The sequence below is a fragment of the Cervus elaphus genome, chromosome 30, assembly GCF_910594005.1.
Source record: "Cervus elaphus chromosome 30, mCerEla1.1, whole genome shotgun sequence".
Taxonomy (NCBI): Eukaryota; Metazoa; Chordata; class Mammalia; order Artiodactyla; family Cervidae; genus Cervus; species Cervus elaphus.
The window spans coordinates 69,253,686-69,272,217 of NC_057844.1; the positions used below are offsets into that span (position 1 = coordinate 69,253,686).

The 18,532-nt window shown below is 40.6% G+C and overlaps 2 protein-coding genes across 2 annotated transcripts in view; both read left to right on the plus strand.

The window, feature by feature from the left end:
• The window catches only part of LOC122687096 (ATP-binding cassette sub-family C member 4-like), an 860,243-nt gene that overhangs the window by 473,036 nt on the left and 368,675 nt on the right, over positions 1-18,532 (plus strand). The gene's annotated exons all lie outside the window — the stretch shown is intronic.
• The window catches only part of LOC122687099 (ATP-binding cassette sub-family C member 4-like), a 170,144-nt gene that overhangs the window by 145,627 nt on the left and 5,985 nt on the right, over positions 1-18,532 (plus strand). Inside the window, 3 exon segments of the mRNA XM_043892539.1 lie at positions 10,313-10,485; positions 10,927-11,032; positions 16,819-16,953. Of these exon segments, the coding sequence (XP_043748474.1) occupies positions 10,313-10,485; positions 10,927-11,032; positions 16,819-16,953 (414 nt within the window).

The following is an 18,532-nucleotide window of genomic DNA, read 5'->3' on the forward strand; positions in this document are numbered from 1 at the left end:
ATTTTTCAGTTTTGCTATATTCTATTATTTTCCCAAGCTCGAAAACAATCTGAGGTATTCTATACTGAGATGTATAGTTTTGAATAGTTATTATTTGTTCTATTTTCCTTAAATTATAACTTTTTCAGTGCTTTCCTTTGTTTAAAGTGTGATATGATATCTTGGAGCCAGTTAATTGTTATAAGAATATATCCTTTTTACAATTACACTTAATAATAAAACAGTTTTATATATAAATTATTTGTCCATATGAATTTAATTTCTAATTTACAGGAACAGATATGTCATGCAGTTAGTCACTTATGTCTTCATTCATGTTGTTGCTGTTTGTCATGTCTGACTCTTCTGCAACCCCACGAACTGTAGCCCACCATGCTCCTCTGTCCATGGGATTTGTCAGTCAAGAATACTGGAGTGGGTTGCAATTTCCTTAGCCAGGGGATCTCACCCAGGATCGAACCCAAGTCTCCTGCTTGGTAGGTAGATTCTTTACCACTGAGCCACCAGGGAAGCCCACCTTCATCCAGCCAACAAGTAGCTACTGAGAGCTTCTTAGGCAATGTTGCAGATTCTGGGGCTGTCACAGTCGTCAAGAGACAAAATATCTGTCCTTCTGGAGCTGAAATTCTCCTAGAGAAGCTGAAAAGCAAGCCAGTGCATATGTAATGAAATCTCAGTGCTGATAAATGCAAAGGAGAAAAGTGAGGCAGAACATAAGTAGAGGCTAGCTGATAGCATTATTAATAATGGGCAATATCTATTGATCTGTCACAAATTCTGCATGTACTGACTCATTTAATATTCTTAACAATGTTAGGAGGTACACACCCTTATAATTATGATATTATAGTCTTACTTAGAGTTTAGGAAGCTAAAGTAGAGTAGGTTCAGGAATTTGCCCAGTTAGCACAGCCAGGCAAGACTTATCCTCAGGGGGCCTGGCTTCAAGTCTCCAATTTGTTTTTGTTGGCTGCAAAAAAACAAAAAAGAAAGAAAAGTCAACAAAAGAGTCAAAAATGCAGTATTTGGATGCAATCTCAAAAATGACAGAATGATCTTGGCTCATTTCCAAGGGAAACTATTCAGTATCACAGTAATCCAAGTCTATACCCCAACCACTAATGCCAAAAAAAGCTGAAGTTGAACAGTTTAATGAAAACTTACAAGACCTTCTAGAACTAAAACCAAAAAAAGATGTCTCCTTCATCTTCACTTCAGTTCAGTTCAGTTCAGTTCATTTGTTCAGCTGTGTCCGACTCTTTGCAACCCCATGAATCGCAGCACACCAGGCCTCCCTGTCCATCATCAACTCCCGGAGTTTACTCACACTGATGCACATTGAGTCGGTGATGCCATCCAGCCATCTCATCCTCTGTCGCCCCCTTCTCCTCCTGCCCCCAATCCCTCCAAGCATCAGAGTCTTTTCCAATGAATCAACAACTCTTTGCATGAGGTGGCCAAAGTATTGGAGTTTCAGCTTCAGCATCAGTCCTTACAATGAACACCCAGGACTGATCTCCTTTAGGATGGACTGGTTGGATCTCCTTGCAGTCCAAGGCACTTTCAAGAGTCTTCTCCAACACCACAGTTAAAAAGCATCAATTTTTCGGCGTTCAGCTTTCTTCACAGTCCAAATCTCACATCCATACATGACCACTGGAAAAACCATAGCCTTGACTAGACAGACCTTTGTTGACAAAGTAAAGTCTCTGCTTTTTAATATGCTGTCTAGGTTGGTCATCACTTTCCTTCCAAGGAGTAAGCGTCTTTTAATTTCATGGCTGCAGTCACCATCTGCAGTGATTTTGGAGCCCCCCAAAATTAAGTCTGACACTGTTTCCACTGTCTCCCCATCTATTTCCCATCAGGTGATGGGACCAGATGCCATGATCTTAGTTTCTGAATGTTAAGCTTTAAGCAAACTTTTTCACTCTCCTCTTTCACTTTCATCAAGAGGCTTTTTAGTTCCTCTTCACTATCTGCCATAAGAGTGGTGTCATCTGCATATCTGAGGTTATTGATATTTCTCCTGGCAATCTTGATTCCAGCTTGTGCTTCTTCCAGCCCAGCATTTCTCATGATGTACTCTGCATATAAGTTAAATAAACAGGGTGACAATGTACAGCCTTGACTTACTCCTTTTCCTATTTGGAAGCAGTCTGTTGTTCCATGTCCAGTTCTAACTGTTGCTTCCTAATCTGCATACAGGTTTCTCAAGAGGCAGGTCAGGTGGTCTGGTATTCCCATCTCTTTCAGAATTTTCCACAGTTTATTGTGATCCAGACAGTCGAAGGCTTTGACGTAGTCAATAAAGCAGAAATAGATGTTTTTCTGGAACTCTCTTGCTTTTTCCATGATCCAGCGGATATTGGCAATTTGATCTCTGTTTCCTCTGCCTTTCCTAAAACCAGCTTGAACATCTGGAAGTTCTCGATTCACGTATTGCTAAAGTCTGGCTTGGAGAATTTTGAGCATTACTTTACTAGTGTGTGAGATGAATGCAATTGTGTGGCAGTTTGATCATTCTTTGGAATTGCCTTTCTTAGGGATTGGAATGAAAACTGACTTTTTCCAGTCCTGTGGCCACTGCTGAGTTTTCAAAATTTGCTGGCATATTGAGTGCAGCACTTTCACAGCATCATCTTTCAGGATTTGAAATAGCTCAACTGGAATTCCATCACATCCACTAGCTTTGTTCATAATGATGTTTTCTAAGGACCACTTGACTTCACATTCCAGGATGTCTGGCTCTAGGTGAGTGATCACACCATTGTGATTATCTGGCTCGTGAAGATCTTTTTTGTACAGTTCTTCTGTATATTCTTGCCACCTCTTCTTAGTATCTTCTGCTTCTGTTTGGTCCATACCATTTCTGTCCTTTATCAAGCCCATCTTTGCTTGAAATGTTCCCTTGATATCTCTAATTTTCTTGAAGAGATCTCTAGTCTTTCCCATTCTGTTGTTTTCCTCTATTTCTTTGCATTGATCACTGAGGAAGGTTTTCTTATCTCTCCTTGGTATTCTTTGGAACTCTGCATTCAAATGGGAATATCTTTCCTTTTCTCCTTTTCTTTTTGCTTCTCTTCTTTTCACAGATATTTGTAAGCCTCCTCAGACAATCTTTTTGCATTTCTTTTCCATGGGGATGGTCTTGATCCCTGTCTCCTGTACAGTGTCACGAACCTCTGTCCATAGATCATCAGGCTCTCTGTCTATCAGATCTAGTCCCTTAAATCTATTTCTCACTTCCACTGTATAGTCATAAGGGATTTGATTTAGGTCATACCTGAATGGTCTAGTGGTTTTCCCTACTTTCTTCAGTTTAAGTCTGAATTTGGCAATAAGGAGTTCATGATCTGAGCCACAGTCAACTCCTCGTCTTGTTTTGCTGACTATATAGAGCTTCTCCATCTTTGGCTGCAAAGAATATAATCAATCTGCTTTCAGTGTTGACCATCTGGTTATGTCCATGTGTAGAGTCTTCCCTTGTGTTGTTGGAAGAGGGTGTTTGCTATGACCAATGTGTTCTCTTGGCAAAACTCCATTAGCCTTTGCCCTGCTTCATTCCGTACTCCAAGGCCAAATTTGCCCATTACTCCAGGTATTTCTTGACTTCCTACTTTTGCATTCCAGGCCCCTATAATGAAAAGGACATCTTTTTTGGGTGTTAGTTCTAAAAGGTCTTGTAGGTCTTCTTAGAACCGATCAACTTCAGCTTCTTCAGCATTACTGGTTGGGGCATAGGCTTGGATTACCATGATATTGAATGGTTTGCCTTGGAAATGAACAGAGATCATTCTGTCGTTTTTCGAGATTGCATCCAAGTACTGCATTTCAGACTCTCCTTCATATTAGGGGACTGAAATACAAATGTAGGAAGTCAAGAGATACCTGGAATAACAGGCAAGTTTAGCCTTGGAGTACAAAATGAAGCAGGGCAAAGGCTAACTGTGTTTCCAACAGAACATGCTGGTCATAGCAAACACCCTCTTCCAATGACACAATAGAGGACTCTACACATGGACATCACCAGATGGTCAATACCAAAATCAGATTGATTATATTCTTTGCAGCCAAAGATGGAGAAGCTCTATACAGTCAGGAAAAACAAACCCAGGAGCTGACTATGGCTCAGATCATGAACTCCTTAGTTCAAAACTCAGGCTTAAATGGAATAAACTAGGGAAAACCACAAGCAATTCTGATGTGACTAAAACAAATCCCTTATAAATTATACAGTGGAAGTGACAAGTATATTCAAGGGATTAATTCTGATAGACAGAGTGCCTGAAGATCTATGGACACAGGTTTGTAACACTCTACAGGAGGTGGTGAACAAAACCATCCCCAAGAAAAAGAAGTGCAACAAGGCAAAATGTTTGTTTGAGAAGGCCTTACAGATAGCTGAGAAAAGAAGAGAAGCAAAAGGCAAAGGAGAAAAAGAACGATATACCCATCTCAATGCAGAGTTCCAAAGAATACCACAGAGAGATAAGAAAGCCTTCCTAAGTGATCAGTGAAAAGAAATAGAGGAAAGCAATAGAAAAAGAAAGACTAGAGATCTCTTCAAGAAAATTAGAGATACCAAGGGAACATTTCCTGCAAGGATGTGCACAATAAAGGACAGAAACAGTATGGATATAACAGATGCAGAAGATATTAAGAAGAGGTGGCAAGAATACATGGAAGAATTATTTTTTAAAAAGGTCTTAATGATTCAAATAGCCCCAATGGTGTGATCAATCACTTAGAGACAGACGACCTGGAATGTGAAGTCAAGTGGGCCTTAGGAAGCATCATGATGAAGGAAGCTAGTGGAGGTGATGGAATTCCAGCTTTTCTATTTCAAGTGGATGAACACAGCTCCACCCATCAACAGAAAATTGGATTAAAGATTTACTGAGCATGACCCCACCCTTTAGAACAACACCCAGTTTCCCCCTCAGTCAGTCTCTCCCATCAGGAAGTGTCCATAAGCCTCTTATCCTTCTCCATCAGAGGGCAGACAGACCAAAAACCACAATCACAAAAAACTGACCAATCTAATCACATAGAACACACCCTTGTCTAACAATGACACTATGAGCCATGCTGTTTAGGGCCACCCAATACCAATGGGTCATTGTGGAGAGTCCTACAAAATGTGGTCCACTGGAGAAGGGAATGGCAAACCACTTCAGTAATCTTCCTTGAGAACCGCATGAAAAATACGAAAAGCCAAAAAGATAAGACACTGAAAGATGAACTCCCCAGGTCAGTAGGTGTCGAGTAATCTACCTGAGATCAGTGGAGAAATAATTCCAGAAAGAATGAAGAGACAGAGCCAAAGCAAAAGCAAAACCAGTTGTGGATGTGACTGGTGATGGAAGGAAGTTCCGATGCTGTAAAGAGAAATATTGCATAGGAACCTGAAATGTTAGGCCCATGAATCAAGGCAAACTGGAAGTGGTCAAACAGGAGATGGCAAGAATGAACGTCGACATTTGTGGAATTGGCGAACAAAAATGAGCTGGAATGGGTGAATTTAACTCAGATGACCATTACATCTACTACTGTGGGCAAGAATCCCTTCTAAGAAATGGAGTAGACATCAGAGTCAACAAGAGTCCGAAATGTAGTACTTGGGTGCAATCTGAAGAATGACAGAATGATATGTTTGTTTCCAAGGCAAGTCATTCAATATCATGGTAATCCAAGTCTATGTCTCAACCAGTCATGCTGAAGAAGCTGAAGTTGAACGGTTCTATGAAAATCTATAAGAACTTTTAGAACTAACACCCAAAAAAGATGTCCTTTTCATTATAGAGGACTGGAATTCAAAAGTAGGAAGTCAAGAATCACCTGGAGTAACAGGCAAATTTGGCCTTGGAGGACAGAATGAAGCATGGCAAATGCTAATAGAGTTTTGCCAAGAAAACGCACTGGTCAAAGCAAACACCCTCTTCCAAGAACACAGGAGAAGTCTCTACACATGGACATCACCAGATAGTCAATAGTGAAATCAGATTGATTATATACTTTGCAGCCAAAGATGGAGAAGCTCTAAACAGTCAGGAAAAAAAAAAAACTGGAAGCTGACTGTGGCTCAGATCATGAACTCCTGATTGCCAAATTCTGACTTAAATTGAAAAAGGTAGGGAAAGCCACTAGACCATTCAGGTATGACCTAAATCAACTGCCTTATGATTATACAGTGGAAGTGAGAAATAGATTTAAGGGACTAGACCTGATACAGTACTTGATAAACTATTGACAGAGGTTCATCACATTGTACAGGAGACAGGGATCAGGACCATCCCAAGAAAAAGAAATGCAAAAAAGCAAAATGGCTGTCCGAGGAGGCCTTACATATAGCTGTGAAAAGAAAAGAAGTGAAAAGCAAAGGATAAAAGGAAAGATATATCCATGTGAATGCAGAGTTCCAAAGAATAGCAAGGAGATATAAGAAAGCCTTCCTCAGTGATCAGTGCAAAGAAATAGAGGAAAACAATAGAATGGGAAAGACTAGAGATATCTTCAAGAAAATTAGAGATACCAAGGGAACATTTCATGCAAAGATGGGCTCAATACAGGACAGAAATGGTATGGACCTAACTAAAGCAGATGATATTAAGAAGAGGTGGCAAGAATATACAGAAGAAGTGTAAAAAAAGATATTCATAACCCAGATAATCATGATGGTGTGATCACTCACCTAGAGCCAGACATCCTAGAATGTGAAGTCAAGTGGGCCTTAGGAAGCATCACTACGAACAAAGCTAGTGGATGTGATGGAATTCCAGTTGAGCTATTTCAAATTTTAAAAGGTGATCCTGTGAAAGTGCTGCACTGAATATGCCAGGAAATTTAGAAAACTTAGCAGTGACCACAGGACTAGACAAGGTCAGATTTCATTTCAGTCTCAAAGAAAGGCAATGCCCAAGAATGCTCAAACTCTGCACAATTGCACTCATCTCACACACCAGTAGAGTAATGCTCAAAATTCTCCAAGCAAGACTTCAACAATACGTGAACTGTGAACTTCCAGATGTTCAAACTGGCTTTAGAAAAGGCAGAGGTACCAGAGATCAAATTGCCAATATCCGCTGGATCATTGAAAAAGCAAGAGAGCTCCAGAAAAACATCTATTTCTGCTTTATGACTCTGCCAAAGCCTTTGACTGTGTGGACCAAAATAAACTGTGGAAAATTCTGAAAGAGATGGGAATACCAGACCACCTGACCTGCCTCTTGAGAAATCTGTATGCAGGTCAGAAAGCAACAGTTAGAACTGGACATGGAACAACAGACTGCTTCCAAATAGGAAAAGGAGTATGCCAAGGCTTTATTTTGTCACCCTGCTTATTTAACTTATATGCAGAGTACATTGTGAGAAATGCTGGACTGGAGGAAGCACAAGCTGGAATCAAGATTGCCAGGAGAAATATCAATAACCTCAGATATGCAGATGACACCACCCTTATGGCAGAAAGTGAAGAAGAACTAAAGAACCCTTTGATGAAAGTGAAAGAGGAGAGTGAAAAAGTTGGCTTAAAGCTTAACATTCAGAAAACTAAGATCATGGCATCTGGTCCCATCACTTCCTGGCAAATAGATTGGGAAATAGTGGAAACAGTGACAGACTTTATCTTTTTGGGCTCCAAAATCACTGCAGATGGTGACTGCAGCCATGAAATTAAAAGATGCTTACTCCTTGGAAGGAAAGTTATGACTAACTTAGCATATTAAAAAGCCAAGATATTACTTAGCCAACAACAGCCCATATATTCAAGGCTATGGTTTTTCCTGTAGTCAGGTATGGATGTGACAGTTGGACTATTAAGAAAGCTGAGTGCCAAAGAATTGATGCTTTTGAACTGTGGTGTTGGAGAAGACTCTTGTGAGTTCCTTGGACTGCAAGGAGATCCAACCAGTCCGTTCTAAAGGAAATCAGTCCTGAATATTCATTGGAAGGGCTGATGTTGAAGCTGAATCTCCAATACTTTGGCTACCTGATGCAAAGAACTGACTCATTTGAAAAGACCCTGATGCTGGGAAAAATTGAAGGTGGGAGGAGCAGGGGTTGCCAGAGGATGAGATGGTGGGATGGTCTCACCTACTCAATGGACATGAGTTTGAGTAATCTCTGGGAGTTGGTGATGGACAGGGAGGCCTAATGTGCTGCGGTCCATGGGGTTGCAAAGAAGCTGACAAACGACTGAATGACTGAATTGAACTGAACTGATTTCAAATCCTTAAAGATAATACTGTTCAAGTGCTGCACTCAATATACTAGCATATTTGGAAGACTCAGGAGTGGCCACAGGGCTGGGAAATGTCAGTCTTCATTCCATTCCCAAAGAAGGGCAGTGCCAAAGAATGTTCAAATTACCAACCAATTCCATTCATTTCCCATGCTAACAAGGTAATGCTCAAAATCCTTCATGCTAGGCTTCATCAGTACATGAACCAAGAACTTCGAAATGTGCAAACTGGATTTAGAAAAGCCAGAGAAACTGGAGATCAGATTGCCAACATCTATTGGATCATCGAAAAAGCAAGAGAATTTAAGAAAAACATCTGCTTTATTGACTACACTGTACCCTTTGACTGTGTGGATCACAACAAACTGTGGAAAATTCTTAAAGAGATAGTAATACCAGAGCACCTTACTTGCCTCCTGCGAAACTTGTATGCAGGTCAAGAAGCAACAGTTAGAACCGGACAGGGAACAACTGGTTCCAAGCAACAATTTGAACTGGTTCCAAATTGGGAAAGGAGTACATCAAGGCTATATATTGTCACCTTGCTTATTTGACTTATATGCAGAGTACATCATGCGAAATTCAGGGCTGGATGAAGCTGGCATCAAGACTGCTGAGAGAGATATCAATGATGTCAGATATGCACATGACACCACCCTAATGGTAGAAAGTGAAGAGGAACTACAGAGCTTCTTGATAAAAGTGAAAGAGGAGTGTGAAAAAGCTGGCTTAAAGCTCAGCATTCAAGAAACTAAGATCATGGCATTCTAGCTCATCACTTCATTGCAATATATGGGGAAATGGTGGAAACAATGACAGACTTTATTTCCAAAATCACTGCAGATGGTGACTGCAGCCATGAAATTAAAAGATGCTTGCTCCTGGGAAGAGGAGTTATAACAAACACAGACAGAACATTAAAAAGCAGAGACATCACTTTGCTGACAAAGTCTATGTAGTCAAACCTATGGTTTTCCCCATAGTCATGTATCAGTGTGAGAGTTGGGACATAAAGAAGGCTGAGCACTGAAGAACTGATGCTTTTGAACTGTGGTTCTGGATAAGATTGTTGTGAGTCCCTTGGACTTCAAGGAGATCAAACCAGTCAATTCTAAAGGAAATCAACCCTGAATTTTCCTTGGAAGGACTGATGATCAAGCTGAAGTTCCAATACTTTGGCTACCTGATTTGAAGAGATGACTCATTGGAAAAGACCCTGATGCTGGGAAAGATGGCCTCAGGTTGAGAAGGGTACAAAAGAGGACACGATGGTTGGATGGCATCACTGACTTAATGGACATGAGTTTGAGCAAACTCCAGGAAATAGTGAAGGACAAGGAATTCTGGTGTGCTGCTGTCCATGTGGTTGCAAAGTGTTGGACACAACTCAGTGACTGAACAACAACAACCTATATCCATGTGCTGGGGGAAATAAGATGTTATGTTTTATTTTTCATGCATTTTCCTTCACTACAATGCATTTATGACACTGAAGAAAATATGGTTGATTGGTCTACTGTTTATAGGTTTAAACTTGGGAAAGAACCATCATCAGAATGGGCTCCAGGATTACTAATGTAAAAGGGGCAGTTTGCCATTGTTTGAAACTTGCATATATTAAACTTTAGAAAATAGTAAAGTGCCAATAAGATTACATCTTTAGAGAACCAGATTTTCTGTAAAGGTTTTCAAAGTTTTTCTCTAGTGTACCAACTCCTATGCAAAATGTACTTTGGGAAACTTGACTCAACCATAAAGATCCTTTTAACTTTTCTGTTTAAATCACATTGGGAGAAATAGCTTCACTTTTTGAGGGACTTCCTTAACTAACCCCTAGGTGGGGTTTCTGTTGGATGTCCTATGATGGGAATGGGGGACACTGAGATCTTTCTGTCCTGAGTTGACTCCACCATCTTTCTCAGTGAACATTCATTGGAAGGAGCTCTCCCCATCACCTGGCTGTACACGTAAAATATGTAAGAAGTCCTGAGGATGTCAAAGCTCTAATGTCTAAGAGGCTACTTCAGTAGCTGTTTGCTTAGAAAAATGTCATTCTTTCTGTATCCACAGGTACAACTTAAAGAATCCATCAAAGGTCTTCCTGCTAAAATGAATACTGAATTAGCAGAATCTGGATTGAATTTGAGTGTTGGTCAGAAACAACTGGTGTGCCTTGCCAGGACTATTCTCAGGAAAAATCAGATATTGATTATTGACAAAGCCACATCATATGTGGATCCAAGGTATGGAGCTGAGTCCCAGGAAATCTTGAATCTGACTTGTAAATGTGGTAAACAGAAAATATTTAGTGAATCTTTGAAATGTTTCTAAGTGCTTGCTTAGCCTCATGGATATCTGTTGATAATATTAATTCCAGAAAACAAAGGAAAAAATCAAGACATGTTATATGGTGTTATTGTTGTTATGAGGCACCCTAAGAAAGCAGAATTCCTAAATCCAGCTCCTGATAATTTCAAGCAATTTGGAGGGAAGACTAATTTTCCATCATTTTATGAAAAATAGTAAATTTCTAAGTAGACTTTTTATACTTAGTTTTTTAGGAACAAGAATATATGTTAAAGTATTGATTTTTAAAAACATTAAAAAAATATCATAGGATATTTTTAAGTCTTAAGTATGCTTTGCCTGTCTTTACTGAACTAAATTAACTTCTTTGTTTCTAGAACTGATGAGTTAATACAAAAAAAAATTCATGAGAGATTTTCCCAGTGCACTGTGCTGACCGTTGCACACAGGTTGAGCACCATTATTGACTGTGAATGGGTAATGGTAAGACCCTCACCATTTTAGCTGTTTCCATTTATGTTCAATTTTCAATGTATCCTTCCTTGTAAAATTTGATAGGAACCTCCACTAATTTTTCTCTTAGTTTCTTCTCTCATTCCTGAAAATTACTCAAGTACTTAACTATACTTTTAGAATGCACTATTAAATAATATATCCAATAATCTTATATGTTCATATTAAAAGTTTATTTGAATTGTCATTTTTTTTATGATGGCCAACCATTAAAATATTCCAAAACCCAAGTTATAGCTCCATATTCTAGTGGAGTATAACACAGTCATTTTCACTGTGTCATAGTTGTTTCAGCATTTTGGGATTCCCTTACCAAAAAATAGACTCTAATTTAGACTGTCAGGAGGTTGATAGCTAAAGTTGTAGAATTTCTTAGAAGTCCATGAGAAGAAAAGGCCTAGTGAGAAAAAGAGTATTTTTTAACCGAACGGATTTAATATAAGAAATGTATTACATAGGGATTGCTGCTGCTGCTAAGTCGCTTCAGCTGTGTCCAACTCTGTGTGACCCCACAGACGGCAGCCCACCAGGTTCCGCCGTCCCTGGGATTCTCTAGGCAAGAACCCTGGAGTGGGTTGCCATTTCCTTCTCCAACATAGGGATTAGAGGGCTAGAAAAATGAAACACTGGGGTAATGAATTTAGAAAGCAGCTACCATATCCTCGGACGATCTCCAGACCTGAGAACTCGGAAGAGAGGCCCTAAAAAATTGATGCTCAGACCTCCAAGGAGAGGTCACTGTCCGGTTGTGAGGGGGCAGCATGGGGCTGTTTCTCCATGTGCTAATAGCCGGGGGCTGGAGTCAGGTCCCAGCGCTGAGGTGATGCTAGTAGCAGAATCAGGTAGAACATTAGCTGTGTTTCCCACCGTCAGTCTGCCTCTAGTGCCCCCTACTGGCAGAACCTAACAAAGGCCACCTGGCCAAAGAGTCTTTGAACTGTTGCAGTGACTTGCAGAGAGCCAGCTTCTGCATCACAGATGAGAGTTTGGAAAGAAAGGGAAATCAGGGATGAGAGACTAAATAAACAACCAGTGAGTCTTTTAAACAATAGCTCTGTTCTGCACACAAGGCAGGCTCCAGGCTTTGGTCTCTGGATACCTGTCTAGTATATTCCTTCCAGGTTTGGTTGGCTCTTTCTTCCTTAGTAATTTAATATTTCCTTCCTTAGCTCTATTTCCTCCCTCCATCTATTCCTTTTCTCTCTCTTTTTCGTTTTATCTCTTTCCTTGTCCTTTTCCTCTTTTGCTTGCTCAGTTTCAATAAATGTTAGGATGTGGCTTTATGAATAAGAAAAGCACCCCTCAAAGGAAAACCTTTGGGCAGCAAATAATTTCAAGGAATGGAAGATACCTTAAGGTATTTTAATGGTCCATATAAAACAGACAATAATTGCTAATGAGTGGCAGTAATATCCAGAGTTCTTTATGTCTGATAATAATAGAACTACCTCTTTTGACTTGGCAGTTCCTGGAATATCACCTCCCACCCTACCTCACATGTGTTGTCAGATGGGACATCAGTGGGGACACCGAGTAGATACCAGGCTGTCAGCACTGAGGCAGTGCCTGTAGCCTCACTCCCTGAGCTGGACGTGCACAGGAGTGAGCTCTGGGGAAGCAGACGACAGGAGTGGAGCATCCCCAACCAAAACGATGCTCTAGGCTCCAGTGTGTCTGGTTACCTGGACTAGACATCACAGTAGGAAGCAGGCTATATCTGCAGACTTTCACTAGGAACAGGGTGACATTCAAGATTACCCAGCAGTGACTCTTAATTTCTATAAATGTTTTGTGTCAGGCATCCTTAATCGTTCATTTTGTGTTCTTGATGCTAATTGAAAAGTAACCTTTTATTTCTAGATTTTACCTGTCACATTGTTTTTACCTCTCAACATTGTATTTCAAAATTGTCCCCTAAAGCTCCATTCTTCCACTATAAATAAATGATGCTATGAAATTTACCTATTTCAAGCCCTTTGTCAGGATTTAGACACAGCAGCAGAAAAATGGCTTGATCTCCCGCTCAGTTAAGGGTTTATTCAATTAAATTCTTTGCTCCTAAATGTACCCTGAAGATTTATTTTTAGTTTTTGGTATTATAGCATTAATGGCATTAATGGTAGCTGATTCTTTTTATTATCTAATTCTTAGAAATACTGTCACCTTGGAATGTGTGGTTGGCTAGGGAAACTGAGGAAGGACAGAATTTGGACATTTCACCTGGTCTCTAGTCTTTCCCATTTTATTGTTTTCCTTTATTTCTTGGCATTTATCACTGAGGAAGGCTTTCTTATCTCTCCTTGCTTTTCTCTGGGACTCTGCATTCAGATGAGTATGTCTTTGCTTTTCTCCTTTAACTTCTCTTCATTTACCAGCTATTTAAATAACCTCAGATATGCAGATGACACCACCCTTATGGCAGAAAGTGAAGAGTAACTGAAGAACTTCTTGATGAACATGAAAGAGGAGAGTGAAAAAGCTGACTTAAAACTCAACATTCAAAAAACTAAGACCATGGCATCCGGTCCCATCACTTCATGGCAAATAGATGGGGACACAATCGAAACAGTGACAAGAGTTTATTTTCTTGGGCTCCCAAATCACTGCAGATAGTGACTGCAGCAATGAAATTAAAAGACACTTGCTCCTTGAAAGAAAATCTATGACAAGCCTAGACAGCATATTAAAAAGCAGAGACATTACTCTGCTGACAAAGCTCTGTCTAGTTAAAAGCTATGTTTTTTTCCCCAGTAGTCATGTATGGATGTGAAAGTTGGACCGTAAAGAAAGCTGAGTGCTGAGTGTCAAAGAATTGATGCTTTTGAATTGTGGTGTTGGAGAAGACTCTTGAGAGTCCCTTGGACTGCAACGAGATCCAACCAGTCAATCCTAAAGGAAATCAGTCCTGACTATTCATTGGAAGTACTGATGCTGAAGCTGACACTCTAGTACTGTAGCCACCTGATGCAAAGAGCTTATTCATTGGAAAAGACCCTGATGCTGGGAAAGATTGAAGGCAGGAGGAGAAGGGGACGACAGAGGATGAGATGATTGGATGGCATCACTGACTCTATGGACATGGGTTTGAGCAAAGTTCTGGCAGTTGGTGATGGACAGGGAGGCGTGGCATGCTGCAGTCCATGGGGTCACAAAGAGTCAGACATGACTGAGTGACTGAACTGAGCTGAACTGTCACCTGGTCAGTCCTAAAGTGTTATCATCGGCACCTGATCTGCAGATGTGAACATCTGTATCCTCTGAACACAGCAGCTTTGTATCTATTATCAAAATATGTTCATTTGTTTAATGCTTTACTTATCAAATTGTTGTTTAGTCCCTCAGGAAGCTCAGGCTTCCATGACCTTCCCTATCTCCTAGAGGTTGCTCAAACTCATGTCCATTTAGTCGGTGATGCCATCCAACCAGCTTATCCTCTGTTGTCCCCTTCTCCTCCTGCTTTCAATCTTTCCCAGCATCAGGGTATGTTCCAGTGAGTCATCTCCTTACATCAGGTGGCCAAAGTATTGGGACTTCAGCTTCAGCATCAGTCCGTTCAATGAATATTCAGGTTTGATTTCCTTTAGGATTGACTTGTTTGATCTTCTTGCTGTCTAGGGACTCTCAAGAGTCTTCTGCAGCACCACAGTTCAAAAGTATCAATTCTGCAGTGCTCAACCTTGTTTATGGTCCAACTCTCATATCCATACATGACTTCTGGAAAAATCATAGACAGATCTTTGTCAGCAAAGCAATGTCTTTGCTTTTTAATACATTGTCTAGGTTTGTCATAGCTTTTCTTCCAAAGAGCAAGTGTCTTTTACTTACCAATATCTCCTGGTAAATTTCTATAATCTCACATTTTTCTCTCTTGGTCAATGTCTATGAACAAATCTCTAAAATACTTTTATGAAGCAATGTCCGGTCAGTCCCTCTCCAACTTTCTAGTTTGTCCCACTCTGCTCTCCCTCCTTCCTTTACATCTAAAACCACACTGACGGTCTTTCAGTTCTCCAGATTCAGTGTTCACTCTCTTCCAATGTGCCCTAGACTGTTGGATTAGTCTAAGGTGCCTGTAGTGGAAATGGCGAGATGGTGGGACATGGGATAGATAAGGAAGTGAAACCAAGTGGACTGCTTGATGGATTGAACATGGGATCTGAGGGCAGAGAAAGAAGTTGATGTTGGTTTCTGGGTACAGAGACTGAGCATCTGTGTGAGTGGGGAAGACAGAGGGAGAAGGGAGATGCAAGGGTTCTCTTTGGAGCCTATCACCTTTGTGATGAATGACCTTGTTTCCAGGAAAGAATCCTACCCTTCACTGTGGAGCTGCCGTTCCCACTCCTGTGTTGGGAGACCTTCAGTTTAGGGCTCCCTGGTTGAGGTCATCAGGGATGTCACAGGGAGGTCCCACCAGGAGATGTAAACTCGGCCACTTGTTTATATCTTGTTCTGAACTGGTTGTGGTTGCTGACTCCTCTGGTAGGAACGGCAGGATTAGACCTCAGGGGACCAAAAGACAGGCATTCCCCAGTTACAGAGTTGGGGATTATCCTCTGTGCTCCATTCACTCCAGATGTAAAGCTTGTATGTTTTTCTAGAGCTTCTGGTTACCAGTTGACTTTCAATTCAGCAAAAACATCACCAGTAATGTTCTTTCTCAAACCTTTAATTTTTGAGGCAATCTTGTTTTTATTGATTGCTTTAGAAATACAGATATACCTTGTTTTATTGTGCTTCCCAGATACTGCATTTTTTACAAATTGAGAGCTTGTCATAAACCTGCATTAAGCAAGTGTATGGGTGTCATTTTTCTAGCATCAATTGCCCATTTTGTGTCTCTGTGTCACCTTTTGGTACTTCTCACAATATTTCAAACATTTTCACTATCATTGCAGTTGCTCTGGTGATCCATAACATTAATGATCTTTGATGTTACTACTATGACTTACTGAAGTCTCTGATGATAGTTAATATTTTTTAGCAATACCTTATTTTTAAGTTAAAGTCTGTACATTATTTTTTTTCAGGTGTAATGCTATGGCACACATGCTTGGGTACAGTATAATGTAAATATTACTTCCACGTGCCTTGGGAAACCAGAAAATTCATGTGACTCACTTTACTGTGATGTTCATTATATTCTGGTATTCTGAACCTGAATCCACAATAGCTCTGAGGGATGCCTGTACCTATTTTATTTCTGGAAAGCAAGTGACTGTCTGTTCTGAAACCTTTAAGGACATAAAGACAAGTTAGTCTGCTGCAAAGTCTAATGCTCCAGAGGGTGGACCACCAGCCTGGAGGAGGGGCTGTGGAAGTGACAGATGTTTGATTTTCTTGAATGTTTGATTTTTCTGAATCAAGACATTTCCCAACTCTGCGTATCTTATAAATAGCCCTCAAAGCTCAGAATCTGAGAGCTAAAAGCACTAACTGATGATAACAACCCCAAAGCCCCTGGACAGAATATAAAATGCTATAGACTGTTCAGTTCCAGTAATCATAGTCATGATTAAAACTTTTGTTTTCTGAAAATGAAAGAGAACTATCATTTTCTTCCTTTCCTATAACCATACAATAATGAAAGGCTGGGTTAGGCCTTTGTGTGCCTAGTAAAACAGAGTAATCAAACCATTTAAATACCACCAATCCTACCACCCAAATTCTCCCTGTCCTGTCCCTTTTTGAAATATTGTCTGAATTATATGTTATTCGGAGATACTGTGTGCTAATGGATTTCTTTCTGCTGTTAACAGGTTTTTGATTCAGGGAAACAGGAAGAATATTATCCACCATATGATTTGCTGCAAGATAGAAACAGCCTATTTTATAAGATGGTTCAACAACTGGGTGAGGAAGAGGCTGCTGTCCTTGCTAAAAGGGCAAAATAGGTGAGCTTGCTGCAGGAAGATATAATTACAATTCACCTCCAGAGTTCACTCTTCACAGGCTCTCCACCAAGGGTCTGAGAAGAAGCACCCTGTGTTCTTTTCAATAGAAGCCTTCAGAGAGGAAGCATCATGATTGGGTCTTAACAACACAGGGCAGGTGGAAGGCCGGTCGGCTGAGAATCTGCAGCAGTGCTGGGGGTGGGGTCATGATGTGTGCCCTTCTGTGTGCCTGCACCTGTGCCTGAGAGAGAGATTTTAGATTCAACTTTCCACATGTTTGGTCTCTGGGTTTAGATTCTCATGGACCATAGAACATTCTCATTTTGCAGACCCTTTACATTCATTCTGATTGGTGCTCAGCACATTTGTGATACAATTTCTGTCAAAGAACATTCAGGAAATTTGAGAATTTAAGGGAAAAAAATCTTGGAAGATTTTGATTCTAGGAAGATCTTCCAGAGAAAAGTAGGTCTCTTCTATTTCCTAATCTGTAAAGAAAACTCTTACCTGATATTATCACTTTCTCCCCAATTCTTTGTTGCATAGAATTAGGTCCATTTCCCCCCATGCTTCCTCTATATTCTAGAAGATGAAATTGTCATCAGGACAAATCAGGAACTCACAACACCTTCACACTGTAGTCTGAGTGGTGCTGAAGGTCACAGAGCACTTTCAGAGATGAGGTGTGGGAGGCACGAAGCACTGTGTGTGGTGTGAGGAAGGCACTCAGTGAGGAACATTCCGGTCACGTGGTATCCTCCTAACAGAGGTGTACTGGTAACCAAGGTCTGGTTTAAGAACCTTAGCCATTGTCATACAGCCATCTGTAAGTCTCTCTGGAAGAAGGTGGGAGTGGGATTGGGATTGATGGGAAGATAAACGGAGGGAAGGAAGGTCTGATGTTCTTACCCCTTAACACGCATGTTTCAGGGTGGGATGTGGCTTCCCTATTGAAAATTTATCTCTGGGTGTCAAATTATGGTTGTATTTTCCTTTCTTCATACTTTTCTGCACAGAGCGGGGATTGCTGAGGGAGGCTGGGTGCTGTCCTAGGCACTGCGTTCTGTGTCGAGCCTGAGAACACTGCTCCTGTCACGTGGTAGCCAAGGGAGGGCCAGTCACCTAAGCTCACAGGGTGGCGGAACCTCATTCTTGGATTTCAGTCCTGCCACTGGCTCAGGTCACCTCTACAGAAACGAATGCATTTCTGAATTCTCATGCCATCTTGACATTATTTTTGCATACTCTGCATCCTCTTGGGAGGATAAACTGTCAGATTATCAGTTTTTTGAATGTGCAAGCATCAGGTATCAATGTATTGTTCAGAGCTATAACACCGGGAGCATTAGCCTAAGTCACAAGGTTTTTACTCTAATAGAACAGAATTCATTCATCTGAAAAGAAAACCCAACATCTGGGAGAAGGTGCTTCCAACATCACATTTTCTTGAACTCCTAGCTCAGGTGAGCTGATCACAGTCTGATTGACCCTTTTTGGATGATCCATGAAATAGTAGAGAAAGTCCCTTTTAGATACATACAGCTAAAGGGGGCAGTAGTTTGCTAGGGCTGCCATACAA